The sequence below is a fragment of the Cottoperca gobio genome, chromosome 21, assembly GCF_900634415.1.
Source record: "Cottoperca gobio chromosome 21, fCotGob3.1, whole genome shotgun sequence".
Lineage (NCBI taxonomy): Eukaryota > Metazoa > Chordata > Actinopteri > Perciformes > Bovichtidae > Cottoperca > Cottoperca gobio.
The window spans coordinates 13,441,741-13,458,476 of record NC_041375.1 but is presented as its reverse complement, the minus strand read 5'-3'; the positions used below and the strand labels follow the sequence as shown (position 1 = coordinate 13,458,476).

General features: G+C 40.8%; 1 protein-coding gene and 1 pseudogene across 1 annotated transcript; one reads left to right on the top strand and one right to left on the bottom strand.

The window, feature by feature from the left end:
* Window positions 1-504: 504 nt before the first annotated feature.
* LOC115026106 (glucose-6-phosphatase 2-like) lies at window positions 505-1,510 on the top strand (annotated as a pseudogene).
* Window positions 1,511-3,812: 2,302 nt separating this feature from the next.
* On the bottom strand, window positions 3,813-15,325 carry abcb11a (ATP-binding cassette, sub-family B (MDR/TAP), member 11a). The gene is made up of 25 exons (XM_029459380.1): window positions 15,266-15,325; window positions 14,580-14,821; window positions 14,424-14,508; window positions 14,177-14,310; window positions 13,913-14,084; window positions 10,036-10,160; window positions 9,755-9,929; window positions 9,552-9,665; window positions 9,325-9,435; window positions 9,124-9,249; window positions 8,825-9,028; window positions 8,542-8,712; window positions 8,243-8,432; window positions 7,583-7,649; window positions 7,411-7,504; window positions 7,164-7,328; window positions 6,955-7,059; window positions 6,219-6,380; window positions 5,901-6,104; window positions 5,575-5,816; window positions 5,314-5,470; window positions 5,017-5,214; window positions 4,709-4,915; window positions 4,116-4,262; window positions 3,813-4,013 (listed from the first exon to the last, which is right to left on the bottom strand). The coding sequence occupies exons 1-25, from the start codon at window positions 15,323-15,325 to the stop codon at window positions 3,813-3,815; spliced, it is 3,858 nt and encodes a 1,285-aa protein (XP_029315240.1).
* Between the last annotated feature and the right edge of the window lie 1,411 nt (window positions 15,326-16,736).

Here is a 16,736-nt window from a genome sequence, read left to right as displayed (position 1 = left end):
TGTATATGCAAGTGCCCTTACAAAGACTACTGTAGTTTTTAAATGGAAAGAAAAACACAGTAATGGTAGATCCACTGGACATATGTCTAACTGGATGCCAGATGGACTGTGGGAAGCCTTGTGTTGCTACGTTCACTGAGAAAGAGAATATTAATGAGGCTGAAGAGATCCAGGGGTTCACGTTGGGCACTCTTTTAGTATGTACAATGGCTAATATGTAACACATGTAAACGCAATGGTCTATAAAACATCTAATGGCTGCACAGTCAGGGTGTAAACAATTTTTGTAACGTCTCTTAAAATGCTGAGCTCTCATAACTTGGGAACACATTTATTTATTGTGGGTTCAAACTGAAGAGCTTGCGGTTGTTGCCATGGCTTTGTTGAATGATTTATGATGCCAGGTTGAGATATAAAGCTATCTTCGGAGCGGATGGTGCTTTGACCGGTGCTGAAGAAGCAGTTGTTGCACTCAGACAACTGCACACAGAAAGGGAGCCTCAGATGGACTGTGTCTACAGCAGTGGGGTGCTGGTTATACAGCACCTCCAGAACAACTACAGGGAATACCACGACTTTCTCAACTTCATGTCAACTGTGGGAGACCCTCGTAATATTTTCTCTGTTTATTTCCCCCTCTGGTTCCATTTCAGCCATAATGTGGGCACAAAGATGATATGGGCGGCTGTTATTGGTGTTATGGTAAGCCAACTCTGAGGTTAATATTTTACCTCTCAAAGCATTTTTGTCTATTTATAGATTTTAATTATTCTGTTCGGGCAGCGACCTTACTGGTGGGTGCAAGAAAGTCTTGTCTACCACAACGACTCATTCCCACATTTGGAGCAATTTCACATCACGTGTGAATCAGGGCCAGGTTAGTGATTTCTTCATTACTGTTTGTGTCTAAATATTGCCATCCTTGCAGGTTTTGTCTTCTGAGGTCATGTTTGTGGATGTCTTTTTGGGTCATTCAGATAACCGTTTGCATCTCCAGGGTTTTTATTGCAACACATTTCCCACATCAGGTTATACTTGGCCTTTTAGCTGGTGAGTTTCTTCTTGCTGTCACAAATTCCCTGAGCTAATACTATTTTAAATGCCCTAGTGTTATAATTAATAATTCTGTTTTTTCTACGATGTGTAGATATGTTGGTTGCTGAGGCGTTTGATCACATCCCCTCAGTTTACAATGCAAGCTTGAAAGTGTACCTCCAGACCAATGTTTTTGGGAGCCCTGTTTGGTCTGGGTCTGGCAGTGAACTCTCAGATGTTCATTCAGAGCTGTAAGAGCAAGAACGGCTACAAAACTAGATTTAAACTCATGTGTGTGACAGCAACTCTCACATCCCTGCAACTGTATGACTTTATCAAAATGCCCACTCACACTGAGGTTCTGTTTTACATTTTATCATTTTTTAAGAGCGCTTCAGTTCCTCTTGGTGTGGCTGCTGTTATTCCTTACTGTGTTCATTTGTTGATAGAAGACGAGGACAGGAAGTTATCTTAGATTATTTAGGGACTGGGATGTTTTGTAACAGTGTGCTCATCACTCATTAAAGGATATCAAATGGGTTAGGTGGATACGCATACACCACCTGCCAGACTGTTGATCACAGTTATTGTCACATAAGCACCAAAATTGCAATATGTTTTGATTTAGAATACTAAATAGGTTTTTATCTGGTTTAACTTTATGTGTTGAGGAAACTAAATGTGTAGTTTATCTGAGTCTTTGTCTTTTGTTTGATTGTTTGTTTACTGTCTCTTTGTTTGTACAATATTATCCTCTGTATCTGTGGAGCATTAATGTCATTATGAAAGATTGTTATAAATAAAACTGTTGAGATTTTGATCAATTTGGAATTCATAGTTTTCTTATTTAAATAGTTAATTAGTTTAAAACAAAAAGTTATATTGCATTACTTTCATTAGGGAGATGCTTTTGCCCAGTGACTTATATGTTTCCTACGAATATGCAATGTTTGGTTGATTGTCTTAGACATTATAGACTTAAAGCAATAAATGACTTTTTTTCACTCTAGGCATGAAACAAGGTCCTACCTCACCTTTAAAACAGCTTTCAAACACAACATTGTGTTCTTTGTCAGGCTTTCTGAACTATCTATGCTCACTTTCCCCATGAGTCCTCCATGTCAGTGATACAATGCAAAATGTGTTGTATGAATTTTATCAAACTAAAGTAAGTGTTTACATTAGTGAGGGTTTCTTAACATTTAGATTATGCTGCAATATAAAAACAATAACCCAAAAAAGTATATACTTTCCGAACAGGGCCGATCTTTGTTACCATGACAACAGCTCAAGAATAAATACTGACATATTTTTCTATAATTTCCTGCATTTTTTAGCACCCACTAAATCATTCATGGTTTCTACAACTGCAGCACTCCTGGTGTACTGCGGATGTATCAATGTATATCCTGCTCTGTGTGAATTACATAATCCTTTAGTTTCTTCAGGCAACTTCAGATATTAATCCTACAAAATGTAATGAGGTAGAACAGAGTCTCTGATGTAACTAGATTAGGCAGATTAATTAAAATGTTCCCACTGTCTGTGGTTGCTTAGTATCCAGTGGCACTTGAGCCCTGGTAAATGATGTAACTGTACTAAGTGCGTGGGTTCCTTGCTAAACCAAGCTTGAAGAAACGTTTGCATGTCTGGCTAATCTTTTATGCTCCGGTGCTGAGGGTGAAACGAAACAGGACAATTTAGCAGCCTATACACTTCTCCACTCCAACTTTAGTTAAAGTTATATATTTTCGAAAAACTAAATTCAGGAGGAAATCAGGAAGAAAACGAATGAACACATTTGAAATAAGAAGTCTGGAAGTAATTAAATTTTAACAAGCTACATGCATTAGAGCAGGGGTGTCAAACATGCGGCCTGGGGGCCAAAACCGGCCCGCCAGAGGGTCCAATTGATTTGATCATAAAGTAAAATGCTTTATTGTTCAGTTCCAGATACCTGTGATGAAATGTGTTGTGCCTTTGTAGATACACTGTGATCTGTAAGTTGTAATGCACATGTGTAAATGATAAACTCACACTATTGTTGAAATTGCACCTTTTTTTCTTAAGAAATTTCAGGTTGTTCATAATGTTTTGTAAAAAGATTACATTTGAACATTTTCAGAATGTACTTTTACTTTTTTGCACTGAAACGAAGGGAAAAATTTGGAGTTGTCGTTATTATGCTGTGATTTTACTGGTCCGGCCCACTTGAGATGAAATTGTGCTGTATGTGGCCTCTGAACTAGAGATCGAGTTTGACACCCCTGCATTAGAGTTTAAAACCTAAACACTGAGCAAGAACTAAACATTCAGATTAAGGGCACTATCACATGTTATTACAAAATAAAGGTATTTTGGTAAAAAGAAACTCTCAGGATTGTATTAGTTGCGACTGCAAAAAACAACAACACATTGTCTCAGGACAAATGCAGGAATAACAGAAGACTTAAAGCAAATGACACAGATGTTGTTATTTAAAATGATCATGAATTTACGAAAAAAAAGAAAAAAGAAATTACAGTCCAACGATACAAACATGGCCAGATGCATGTAAAATCTTTACCCCTTCTCTTATAAAAGGAACAACTTATAAACAAATAAATATACATTAAATAGTTTATTCTCAACATAATAATTAATAAACTACATGATCACACAAACTAAAAGATGAGAAACAAATGCAAAATAAAAAGTCTTCCTAAGATTTTTCTACAATCTCTGAAGATATTTCAAATGTACAATAAGACCCATACAAAATCATTCTTATCATAGGTCTAGCTGATAGGAGCGCCTGTTGTGACCAGTTTGTAATAGGCGCCCTTCTTGGCCATAAGTTTATCATGTGGGCCTTGTTCTATGACTGCTCCATTAGACATCACTGCTATGATGTCAGCGTTCTGGATAGTAGACAGCCGGTGAGCGATGACAATGCAGGTTCGTCCTTTTCTCGCCTCATCCAGAGCAACCTGCACGGTCTGCAGCAAAACAGAGATTGTCAGAGATTTATACAATAAAAATATATACTTAATACCTTGCTTTATGTTGATGCTGTTTGATGGTGTTTAGTAATGTGTTACCTTTTCACTCTCTGTGTCAAGGGCAGAGGTAGCTTCATCTAGTAGCAGGATCTTGGGATTTCTGACAATGGCCCGGGCAATGGCGATGCGTTGTTTTTGTCCTCTTGACAGCTGGGAGCCCTGGGCTCCAACCTGAGTATCATATTTCTTTAAATGTGTAAATGGATGGAGAGAAGTGGAGAGAACAAAAGGTCACAAGGTCAACAACGTTGTAAATGTGTACCGCCACAATTAAATGCTTTCTATTATTACAATGCATTAACTTTGCTTTTCTAGGTGCCTGTTTTGTTGTATTTGATTAAAACAGTGTTATGATGACACAGCTGATAAAGACACACTGATGCAAGTAATGCTTATACATTTCAGACATTAAGCTGACAGTTGATATTTAAAGGGGACATATTATGCTCATTTTCAGGTCAATACTTGTATTTTGGGTTTCTACTAGAACATATAAACATAAAACATATTTATTTCTGTCTGTCTGAATATACCTAAATTCAGTTTTAGCGCCAATCCTACAGTTCCAGACTATAACCAGGATCCCCAATAGTATTCTATGTAAAGTTGTATCTTTAAGTATTTCCACTCACATCTGGTAGCGTCATCACAAAGTCATGAAGGTAGGCTTTCTTAGCGGCCTCAACAATCGCTTCCATGCTGACAGTGCTGGTGTTATCTCCATACTGAATATTCTCCGCTATGCTGCAGTCAAACAACACCGGCTCCTGGGACACTATGCCAATCTGAGATCTTAGGAAGGGCACGTTGACTGTGTGGGATAGGCGGCCATCAATCAACTGAAAATCAGATATACACGCTTAACACATAATTAAGACGTTGGTATTGATTGAACTTATTTTGTAATTAGTCAAATGAATGTCTAAATCAGTCTACATACCACTCGCCCTTGATCAGGGTCATAGAACCTTTCCAGCAGTTGAACACTGGTGCTTTTCCCACAGCCACTGCTCCCAACAAACGCCAAAGTCTGATCAGGCTTCACGGACACAACCAGACCGTTCAACACCTGGACATCTGGCCGAGTTGGATAGGTGAAGTGGCAATCGATGAACTCTATTTTACCTCTGAAGTTATCCTAAAGACGGATAACTAGGCTTAATCATTTAAAAGTAACATTATGACAAAATGGCATCCCAATATGTATGATTATGTCTTATTTACTGAATTCACCAACCCATTTCTCTCCATCTGAATGGCTCATGCTGATTTTGGGAACTCGGTCCAGAAGTTTAAAAAAATGAGAAGCCGCAATTTTGGCTTTGGCGTAATCTGGAGTGAAGGTGGAAACTCTGCCCAGTGCTGTCCCACTGATTACTACAGCTGTGATCACTCTGGAGAAACATCATATGAACACTGGGTAGTGCTTTGATATCACCAAACACAAAATCGATTTTAAATATAGGATATAAAAAAAGAAAGTAATAATTTTGCCAACCTGAAAACAAACATGTATTGTAATCCTTCAGATTGAACCAGATAGCCTCCATATCTAAACGAAGCAGCATACGCCATGAAGATGACACACTGGGAAAAACCGAAACAAAACCCATAGACAATGGCTTTCTTCTTGGCAGATTTAAATGGAAGCTCGAGTTTCTGCTCATATGATTCCACAAATGTGCTCTCTTTGGCCAAGCCTGCGATCGTCCTGATGTTTGCAAGAGCCTCACTGGATACCTGCGGGGGAAAGTCACGATCTTTAACTGTAGCCGTTGGTTTCTCAGAGAAATGTATAGAGAGCAAATGTTCTGTGGATCTTACCTGACCCGCTGCTTCCATGGATTCTTTATCTTCATTTGCAAAACCTGTCAGCATTTTAGATTGGAACACCCCGGAAAGCCCGAGGAGTGGCAGGAAGCACATAATTACCAAAGTTAACTTCCAACTATAGTAGAAAGCAATGATGAAAGACACTCCAATGCTGGTCAACGAGTTCACAATCATGCCGATCTGAGATCCTGTTGCCTGCAGAAGCCACACAAGCCACATGCGAAATATTGTTGTAATTACAATACAAAACTCTTTTTGTGTTATATATAATGTGAAATATGGATACAGGCCTGTATATCCGTCACTTACCCCTTGCACCATGGATGCTTCAGTGGCCAGTCTGTTGGTCAGAGCTCCAGGGCTGTTGTTGGGGTCATCAAACCAGCCAATCTCCTGTTGCAACATGGTGTGGAAGCCCACTTTCCTCAGGCGGCGGGTCAGCAGCTCTCCAGACTTAGCAAAAGCAAATCCCTAAAACATTAAATCAGAGTCAAGTCTACATGTAAATTGTAGATTATTTTAGGGATGCACAATAATATCGGCATCGGCTCTAAACGAACATTTTTGCCAATATGATTAACAAAATAATGCTTTAATTATGGGCAATGCGACGCAAACTCTTGACTAAGCAGGTGCAACAAGTATGTCTGCAGTGTGGATGTTCATTTTCGCACAGAAGAATCCTCATAATTGGATTTAAAAAGAGGGCTCCATTTTCACTTTACGTTTTTTTTTGCAATTTTAAGGATTGTTAATAGGAGCTACATAATTGGCTCCTATTTTTGAATTAGTGAATTCAATTAATATATTATTGAGTTCCAGCAACTGTCTGTAAGGCATACTAATTTAGAGTAGGCAAAGTAACATGTTAATTTCACTATAGAGACTTGATGTAAATTAGGTGGAAAGAAATATGTGCACCAATCTGCATCGGCAATCGGCCAAAATGAGTTCCCTGATAATTCTGTTGTGCTCTTTTCTATATCTAATTGACAAAGAGATGTGTAAAGAAATATAATGTAAATGTCTTAATTATGTTGCAAACCTGTAAAAACTGGGAGAAGAAACTAGACACAGCCACAATACAAAACAGAACACATATCCCGTTGATTTGGTTCCTCTGTTCTTCCAAGTCATTAATGGCAAACGTCTGCAAATACAAAGATCATAAGAGTCATTAGCAGTTCAGCAGACTACCTCAGCTTGTAAAACAGAATATAAGCAATGGGGGTATGTGAAATACACGACCCTCACCCCAAGAATTTGGCTAAACAGGATAGCATAAACGGGGTTGACAAAGCCATTGGCAGCAGCTCCCAGCGTGCCCAGCAGCATGTAGGGCCATTCTGATTGGTTGTATTTGAGGATACGTGCTACAGGGGCAGGCTCTACATGTTCATCTGCATCATCCTCATATTTCTGTTAAAGAATACACATTGGAGTCATTCATTTCCACAGGACAGTTTGCAAAAGAAATGTACACTGCATGTACACTCAGTACCTGAGTTACTGAGTTACTGAAGTCCTGGTTCGTAAGGATCTTGAGGCTGTCTGTAATCGACAGTTTGCTCTGAGATCGTAGACGAACAGAGCCCCTACGGGAGTAACATTGAAAGAATCTTATTATTTTCATTTCTTTCTGATATCATCTGTTTGAGCTGGATTTACTTTACCTTTCACTGGATGTGCGGCTCATTTTTCTTTTATCAAAGTCTTCTTCAAGAATTTCACTGATCGCATCTGGCAGAAAAAACAAAAACAAATCAATACATCTTCAACACAAGTATTGAAGCTTCTTTTGTTTTTTAAGAACACAAGAAGGACCTTTAACCGCTCTGGAGGATGGCCCACTGACCCCCGGTGAGTGCTTTGTGATCACAAGGTGGCAAGGTTAAAGGCCCTGCCTGTGTTTCACAGAATACTAAATCTAGTTTTATTTTAAACACATTTTGTCTTCTCCTTCCCAAATAGGTCTGATAGAGTCAGGTCGTGCTTACGAGGCTGTACAGAAACAACCACAACCTCAGGACTGTCGCAATATCAGATTTTCACTGAACGATTATCATGGCCAAAAGAATTCAGGAAAATGTCAAATTAATCTTTTCCTTTGTTTATTGTGCTTTTTTTTTTTTTGGGGGGGAAATTTATCAAATACAAGTGTATGAGAGGTGAAGAGAGTCTATACATTAAGTGAATACATTTGCGTTTTGGACTGTTGGTTGGACAAAACCAGACATTTGAAGATGTTTCTTTGGACTTTGCACGCAGAAAGATCAAAACTAATAATCGCCATGATCAATATATAATAATTAGAAGCCCTAAGTACACTCTACCTTTAGTTGTGTCTGATGTGCCTTGGTCCTGCAGGGTGACCAGGGTGAAGAAGACACCTTGCTTTTCTATTAGCTCACTGTGTGTTCCCCTCTCCACAGCGCGTCCACGCTCAAAACCAATAATGATATCTGCATTTCTAATTGTGGAAAGACGGTGAGCTATGGAAATTGTTGTCCTGCCCATTCGCGCCTGCACAAATACCAAATATCAGGGTGTCAATCCAAAAAACATGATCTGTTTCTGAAGTTAATGTTTAAAATCACTCAATTATGTAGTCTATGAGCTAAAGGTTAGTCACCTTATCCAGTGCCTTCTGGACAACAGCCTCACTCTCATTGTCTAAGGCAGATGTGGCCATATCTAGCAGCAGGATCCTGGGGTTTCGGATCAGAGCACGAGCAATAGCAATCCTCTGCTTCTGTCCTCCACTCATCTGTCCTCCACCTTCTCCCACCATAGTGTCAAATTTCTGGTGGATAAGTAGCAACACGTTCATTTTAGGCTGCACAAGTTAACATATTTGTCCGTGAAATTGTATACAGTATAATTCTTCTGTATTATCTTGAATTATATAAATGTACCTGTGGCAGATTCATGATAAAATTATAGGCATTAGCCTCTTTTGTCGCCTTGATGATGTCTTCCATGGTTACTCCAGGTCGACCATATTGGATGTTTTCGGCAATGGTTGTACCAAACAGCACTGGCTCCTGCTCTACAATACCAATGAGAGATCTGAGCCATTGGATGTTTAAAGTACGAATATCATGGCCGTCCAAAGTCACCTGAGAATGAGAATTATATATGTGACATTACACTGAAGCCTTCAAAGTTTCCACTGTTGTCCTGTGTGTTGGTGCAGATGCTTGCAGATTGTTACCATTCCTTCCTTTGGGTCATAAAACCTTTGGAAAAGCTGGAGTGTGGTGCTCTTTCCAGATCCGCTTGGTCCCACAAAAGCCGTAGTTTCTCCTGCTTTGATCTGCACGCTCAGGTCATTTAAAATCTGAAAAAGGAGTTGGCTCGTGAATTTTGAGAAATGAGAAATGACCACAAAGAAATGCAAGTTGAAGAAATGTACCTCCACATCAGGCCGGGACGGGTAGGAGAAAGTGACATTATGGAACTCAATGTCACCTTTCACTCTGTCCAGTTTGTGACCTTCTTCTGAGAAACAATCAATTTCTGGTTGCTGTGAACATAACAGCACATAACTTTATTTTAGGTTAAAGATTATTTTACTTAAAATGTATTGTTTCTAATCTAGATTGTATCTGCAATAACATTTAAGTAGCATCTTGATTTTACCCGGTCAATTGTTTCAAAGACAGTTTTTGCTGCGGCACGACCACCAGCGAAGGCCTCCAGGCACGGTGAGGCCTGGCCCAGGCTAATAGCAGCTGTGAGTACTCCAAAAAAGACCTGGAAAAAAAGACAGCAGCCACATGGTGAAACTTTAAAATATGTATATCATACAGTATTAAATGGTGAATGCATTTATTTTTACTTACCTGAATAAGAGTACCGGGACTCAGCTCTTTGGTGTCGATGACCAATTGAGATCCATACCAAAAAGCCAAAGCGAAACAAAAGAAAATGATGCACCACAAGAATCCTTGAAACAGGCCTACGACTGCGCCCTTTTTCACACCCCAGTTCTGAGCCTCCACAAGGTTTCTGTCGTATCTGTACAAATTTCAAGTTTCAGTTTAATTTCAAAGCATGGAGTAATGGCTCATCTTCATTTGTGAAGCAGAAAAACTTCTTGTGATCTTCCAAAATGACGAAATACCTTTCGGTTTCTTTTTCCTCCCCACCGAACGCTGCTACTGTCCTGATGGATGACAGGACCTCGTCAGCCACTGCCCCTGCCTTTGCGTAAGAAGCTAGCTCTCGTCCTGTCAGCCTGGCCACAGACTTCAGCAATAAGAAAGAAAATTAGGTAACACTTTCTATGACACCCATGTCTATAATGCATTATAAACATACTTATAGTGCGTTATAATCTACTTATAGCACTGTATAGTTATGAACACTATACACACTTATTCATAATGCTTTATAACAAATATCATAAAAACATTATAAAACATATTATACAGTATATCTCAAAAGTGAGTACACCCTTTAGATTTTTGCAAATATTCTGTTATATCCTTTCAGGGGATAACATTATCCTACTGAAACTTTGATATAACTTAAAGTAGTCAGTGTGCTGCTTGAATAACAGTATAGATTTATTGTCCTTTGAAAATTACTCAGTACACAGCTGTTAATGTCTAAACAGCTGGCAACAAAAGTGAGTACACCCCATAGTGAACATGTCTAAATTGTGCCCAAAGTGTCAATATTTTGTGTGACCACCATTGTTATCTAGCACTGCTTTAACCCTCCTGGGCATGGAATTCACCAGAGCTGCACAGGTTGCTTCTGGAATCTTCTTCCACTTCTCCACGACGACATCACGGAGCGCACGGATGTTGGACACCTTGCACTCCTCCACCTTCCTCTTGAGGATGCCCCACATGTGCTCAATTGGGTTTAGGTCTGGAGACATACTTGGCCAGTCCATCACCTTAACCTTCAGCTTCTTCAGCAAGGCCGTTGTCATCTTGGAGGTGTGTTTAGGGTCATTATCATGTTGGAAAACTGCCCTACGGCCCAGTTTCCGAAGAGAGGGGATCATGCTCTGCTGCAGGATGTCACAGTATATATTGGAATTCATGTGTCCCTCAATGAAATGCAGCTCCCCAGTGCCGGCAGCACTCATGCAGCCCCAGACCATGATGCTGCCACCACCATGCTTGACTGTAGGCAAAACACATTTGTCTTGGTACTCCTCACCAGGGTGCCGCCACACACGCCGGACACCATCTGACCCAAACAGGTTTATTTTGGTCTCATCAGACCACAGGACATGGTTCCAGTAACTCATGTTCTTGGATTCATTGTCTTTAGCAAACTGTTTGCGGGCTTTCTTATGCATCGGTTTCAGAAGGGGCTTCTGTCTGGGGCGACGGCCATACAAACCGATTTGATGCAGTGTGCGGCGTATGGTCTGGGCACTGACAGGCTGACATCCCACTTCTGCAACCTCTGCAGCAATGCTGGAAGCACTCGCACGTCTATTTTTGGAAACCAACCTCTGGATATGACGCTGAGCACGTGGACTCAACTTCTTTGGTCGACCCTGGCGAGGCCTGTTCCGAGTGGAACCTGTCCTGGAAAACCGCTGTATGATCTTAGCCACTGTGCTGCAACTCATTTTCATGGTGTTGGCAATCTTCTTATAGCCAAGGCCATCTTTGTGAAGCGCAATAATCCTTTTTTTCAGCCGCTCAGAGAATTCCTTGCCATGAGGTGCCATGTTGTCCAGCATTCAGAGAGAATTGTGCCCAAAACACCAAATTTAACAGCCCTGCTTATCATTTACACCTGAATCCTTGTAACACTAACGAGTCACATGACACCAGGGCGGGAAAACAACATCATTGGGCACAATTAGGACATGTTCACTATGGGGTGTACTCACTTTTGTTGCCAGCTGTTTAGACATTAACAGCTGTGTACTGAGTAATTTTCAAAGGACAATAAATCTATACTGTTATTCAAGCAGCACACTGACTACTTTAAGTTATATCAAAGTTTCAGTAGGATAATGTTATCCCCTGAAAGGATATAACAGAATATTTGCAAAAATCTAAAGGGTGTACTCACTTTTGAGATATACTGTAGGTCATTTTATGTTCTTGTAAGGATCATAGTGTTTTATAATTCCCATAGTTGTAATACGTTATAATCTTTTTTATAATGCATTATAACCATTATATTATTATAATTATCCATCCATCCATCGTCTACCGCTTATCCGGGATCGGGTCGCGGGGGCAGCAGCTCCAGTAAGGAACCCCAATCTTCCCTTCTCCGGGCCACATCCGCCAGCTCCGACTGGGGGATCCTGAGGCGTTCCCAGGCCAGTGAGGAGATATAATCTCTCTACCGAGTCCTGGGTCTTCCCCGGGGTCTCCTCCCAGCTGGACGTGCCTGGAACACCTCCCTAGGGAGGCGCCCAGGTGGCATCCTTACTAGATGCCCGAACCACCTCAACTGGCTCCTTTCAACGTAAAGGAGCAGCGGCTCTACTCCGAGTCTCTCACGGATGGCTGAGCTTCTCACCCTATCTCTAAGGGAGACGCCAGCCACCCGTCTGAGAAAACCCATTTCGGCCGCTTGTACCTGTGAATCTCGTTCTTTCGGTCATGACCCAGCCTTCATGACCATAGGTGAGGGTAGGAACGAAGATCGACCGGTAGATTGAGAGCTTTGCCTTCTGGCTCAGCTCTCTTTTCGTCACAACGGTGCGGTAAAGTGACTTGTAATACTGCCCCCGCTGCTCCGATTCTCCGGCCAATCTCTCGCTCCATTGTCCCCTCACTCGCGAACAAGACCCCGAGGTACTTGAACTCCTTCACTTGGGGTAATGGCTCATTCCCTACCCGGAGTAGGCAATCCACCGGTTTCCTGCTGAGAGCCATGGCCTCAGATTTGGAGGTGCTGATCCTCATCCCAACCGCTTCACACTCGGCTGCGAACCGATCCAGTGACTGTTGAAGGTCACAGACCGATGATGCCATAAGGACCACATCATCTGCAAAGAGCAGCGATGAGATCCTCAGGTCACCGAACTGCAACCCCTCTCCTCCACGACTACGCCTCGATATCCTATCCATGAAATCACGAACAGGATTGGTGATAAAGCGCAGCCCTGGCGGAGGCCAACATTCACGGGAAACGAGTCCGACTTACTGCCGAGTATCCGGACACAACTCTCGCTTTTGGCGTACAGGGATTGGATGGCCCTCAAAAGTGACCCCCTCACCCCATACTCCCGCAGCACCTCCCACAGTATCACCCGGGGGACCCGGTCATACGCCTTCTCCAGATCCACAAAACACATGTAGACCGGATGGGCGTACTCCCAGGCCCCCTCCAGGATCCTTGCGAGAGTGAAGAGTTGGTCCGTTGTTCCACGACCAGGACGGAATCCGCATTGTTCCTCTTCAATCAGAGGTTTGACTACCAGGCCGAACCCTCCTTTCCAGTACCTTGGAGTAGACTTTACCAGGGAGGCTGAGAAGTGTGATACCCCTGTAGTTGGCACACACTCTCTGGTTCCCCCTTTTTAAATAGGGGAACCACCACCCCGGTCTGCCAACCCCTAGGCACTGTCCCAGACTTCCACGCAATGTTGACGAGGCGTGTCAACCAAGACAGCCCCTCAACACCCAAAGCCTTCAGCATTTCTGGACGGATCTCATCAACCCCTGCAGCTTTGCCACTGTGGAGTTGTTTGACTACCTCAGTGACTTCCATCAGGGAAATTGACGATGATCCCCCATCAGCTTCCAGCTCTGCCTCTACCATAGAGGGCGTGTTAGTCGGATTCAGGAGACTTTCTAAAATGTTTTATAATGTGTGTGATTATTGTTATAAAGCATTATGCATATCTATGAGTGCATTTAACTAGGATTATACTGTGCTATAAAAAGATCATATGTTTGTAATGCCTTTTAGACATGGAAATGGAAAGTGACATATGATAGCACATACAGTAGCAATGCACTCCCATCCAGCAGTAAGAAATCATTGTGTTTGATTCACAACGTTACCATGGCCATAAATCCAGCAGCTACGCCAATCAGCGGGCTCACTGCTATGACAACCAAAGTCAGCTTCCACCCGCCAACGAATCCAACCATGAAGCCAAACACAAACGTAGAGATCCTCTCGATGAAGATAGACACCTGGTCAGCGATGGCATTGTTGATCTTGTTGATATCACTGTAAAGCAGCAGAAACACCATCTGTGTAAAGCATTCCCCCAGCTATGCACTGGTAACAGCCTGACCTGCTGATAAAGAGCACCAACTCACTCTGACAGCCTTGTGTTCAGTTCACCAACAGAGTTGCAGTCAAACCATCCGATCTCCATCTGCATTACTTTTGTAAAATAAGCCTTTCTCATTCTATCAATTTGTCTTGCAGCTGCCGTCACCCAGAAGACAATCTACAGTGAACAATCAGAGTGGTACAAAATCATTTCTTTGACATAAAATGTGCTACACTCAAGAGGCTTTTAAATTAAAGCTGAATGTTGTCAATCATAAATACAGAACTGACCTGGAAATAACTAACACACAGGACTCCTACTCCGATAGCAATGTAGTAATATGCAAACACGATCATCTCTGCTTCAATATCCACCCTGCAGAGAGAACGAAATGAGTAACAGCGGCTTTTAAACGGTAACAACAATCAGTAAGCTCAGAGACTTACCCACAGTACACAGTGGTGTTTTCAGCTGTTTCATATATGGAGCCATTTCTCCAATAAATGGTGTTATTGTTGCATTCCTTGTTTGAGTCTTTCAGTTCTTGGACCTCGAGCTCATACGCTACAAACGTGTTTGTCATCTTGCTGTACACCAGAAGCATGAGAGGTGCAGCTGCACCGTGTACGAGGGCACACAAAGCTCCCACCACCATCATCACGGTGTCTTTGCGAGTGGCAAATCGAAACTGCAAACAATGTAGTTGACCAAATGAAAAGATTGGAAAGGTACAGGGGTGTCCGTATATCTTTTACTTAAATTATAAGTAGTGTTACTAGTTATTATGCATATAAAGAATGTTTAAATGTTTTTATGTAAAATCGGAATCTGAAAAATAACTAATAACTGAGGCTGTCAAGTAAATGCAGTGCAGCAGAATTGATGTTACGGTACTTATATATCTAAATATATCTTCATCTTTATCATTTTCTTTTCTGGCAAATTCAAACTAAAAAGTAAATCTCTAAGCACGTCTACGGTAGCACAGAACACGCTTTTAGTTATTTGTGTGGTTTCAAATCACTTAGGATTAAAGTCATATGAAGGCATCTGTCATATGAATTTTGATTTGTTATATGAATTATTTTCCTCCATCGTTTATGAACAATATGAGCAAAGACACAATATTTACCAGCTGGAAGTATCCAACACTTAGCGTATTTGCTTTTTTCTTCTCATCTCTGTAACACATGTAAATTAAAGTAAGGAATATTTCATAACAACTGCAAACATAATACATAGTATATCGTGAGATCTTGCATTACAAACTCACTTATTCTCAATGTCTGCTAAAAAAAAGAAGAAGAGGTAAAACTATAGTTAGTTACTCAAAGTTACTTTGCTACCTAAAGGAAACTTTTTATTTATTTTTCTAGCAATGAAAACAGATCACTCACCTCTTCTATCTACAGCTGGTGTTGCTGTAAGTTTGATTGATTTCTTCATGTTTGCTGCCCTGACTCAGGGAGGCTTGTCCTCAGTAGGCAACTGTGGAAACAAAACAAAATCCAATTTATAATTTGAATGTTAATCAATAGGATCCAAAGGTCCAGTGGGATTCAAGAGAACCGAGTTTTCAGATTGATGTCAGTCCCTGTAGGCCTACGTGTCTATTTCCTTCGACACAGAAATGAGTCGACGGATGATATCATGGACATAAAATGTAAGCGAATATGCTACAGTGAAACACTGCTTTGAGAAAAGTATTATTCAATCATTAATTCAATCATACAATCATTAGAAGGTAATCCTGGGTGAGCATTAATCCAGTGTAGCAATTCATTGTGGAAGAAAAGTACTTTACCTGGACTGAACTGAATGTGTGGTTTCTTCATGAACACCAGCAGCACCACTGAGGCTCATCAGAGTAAATTCTTATTTTAACCATCATATTTTCAGGTAACCTATGCCTCTCCTTTCCCATTATCTACACCTCCAATAGACTGATAAGAGTTGTGTCAGCATTATGACCCTTACTAATCTGCCTTTGTCAGTTATAATTTAATCACTAAACCAAGTTCATTGACTGGTATTAGTAATACCATCAAAAACAAACCCAGTGGAATTTCTTTAATCTGAAATTTACTAACGAAAAAGCATCCCTTGGTATTAATATTTTTACTTGTCAGTAGTGATTGTAAAATGTGTTAATGACTGTAAAAGCCATTAGTTAGTTCATTCATTGTGGTCCCTACCGGTCAATAAAATGAATTAGAATGACTTCTTGAAACTTTAATTCTTTACAAATGTATCTTTTAACACGGCTATATAATCCAAGTAGTTCATGTTCCAGGAAAAGCAACTTTCATCACACTTTGTCACCATCATATTTCACCTGTTTGAGAGTTAATTATTCATTTCAGAATGTTTCCAAACATTACAATTTAGTTTATGTTAGAGATTAGATCTATTATCAATTTGTCTCTCTCCATGACTTTTTACCAGAGTGAATATATAAAACATGACATGTCGTATATTTACTTAAGGAGGAAATGGAGACATAATACGTAATCAAGCGGATGCTCAGGAGGTTGATGCCCGCTCGGACAAGAAGTAAAGGGCATTGATTTGGAATTTGCTCTTTCTTTACAACCGCTTATTAT

Coding starts and splice junctions, on each gene's coding strand:
- abcb11a (XM_029459380.1), bottom strand. CDS start 15,325: ATGTGTTACAGAGATGAGAAGAAAAAAGCAAATACGCTAAGTGTTGGA. Junction 9,930..10,035: donor GAGGAAAAAGAAACCGAAAG/GTATTTCGTCAT, acceptor AAATTTGTACAG/ATACGACAGAAACCTTGTGG. Junction 7,060..7,163: donor TGTTTAGCCAAATTCTTGGG/GTGAGGGTCGTG, acceptor TTGTATTTGCAG/ACGTTTGCCATTAATGACTT.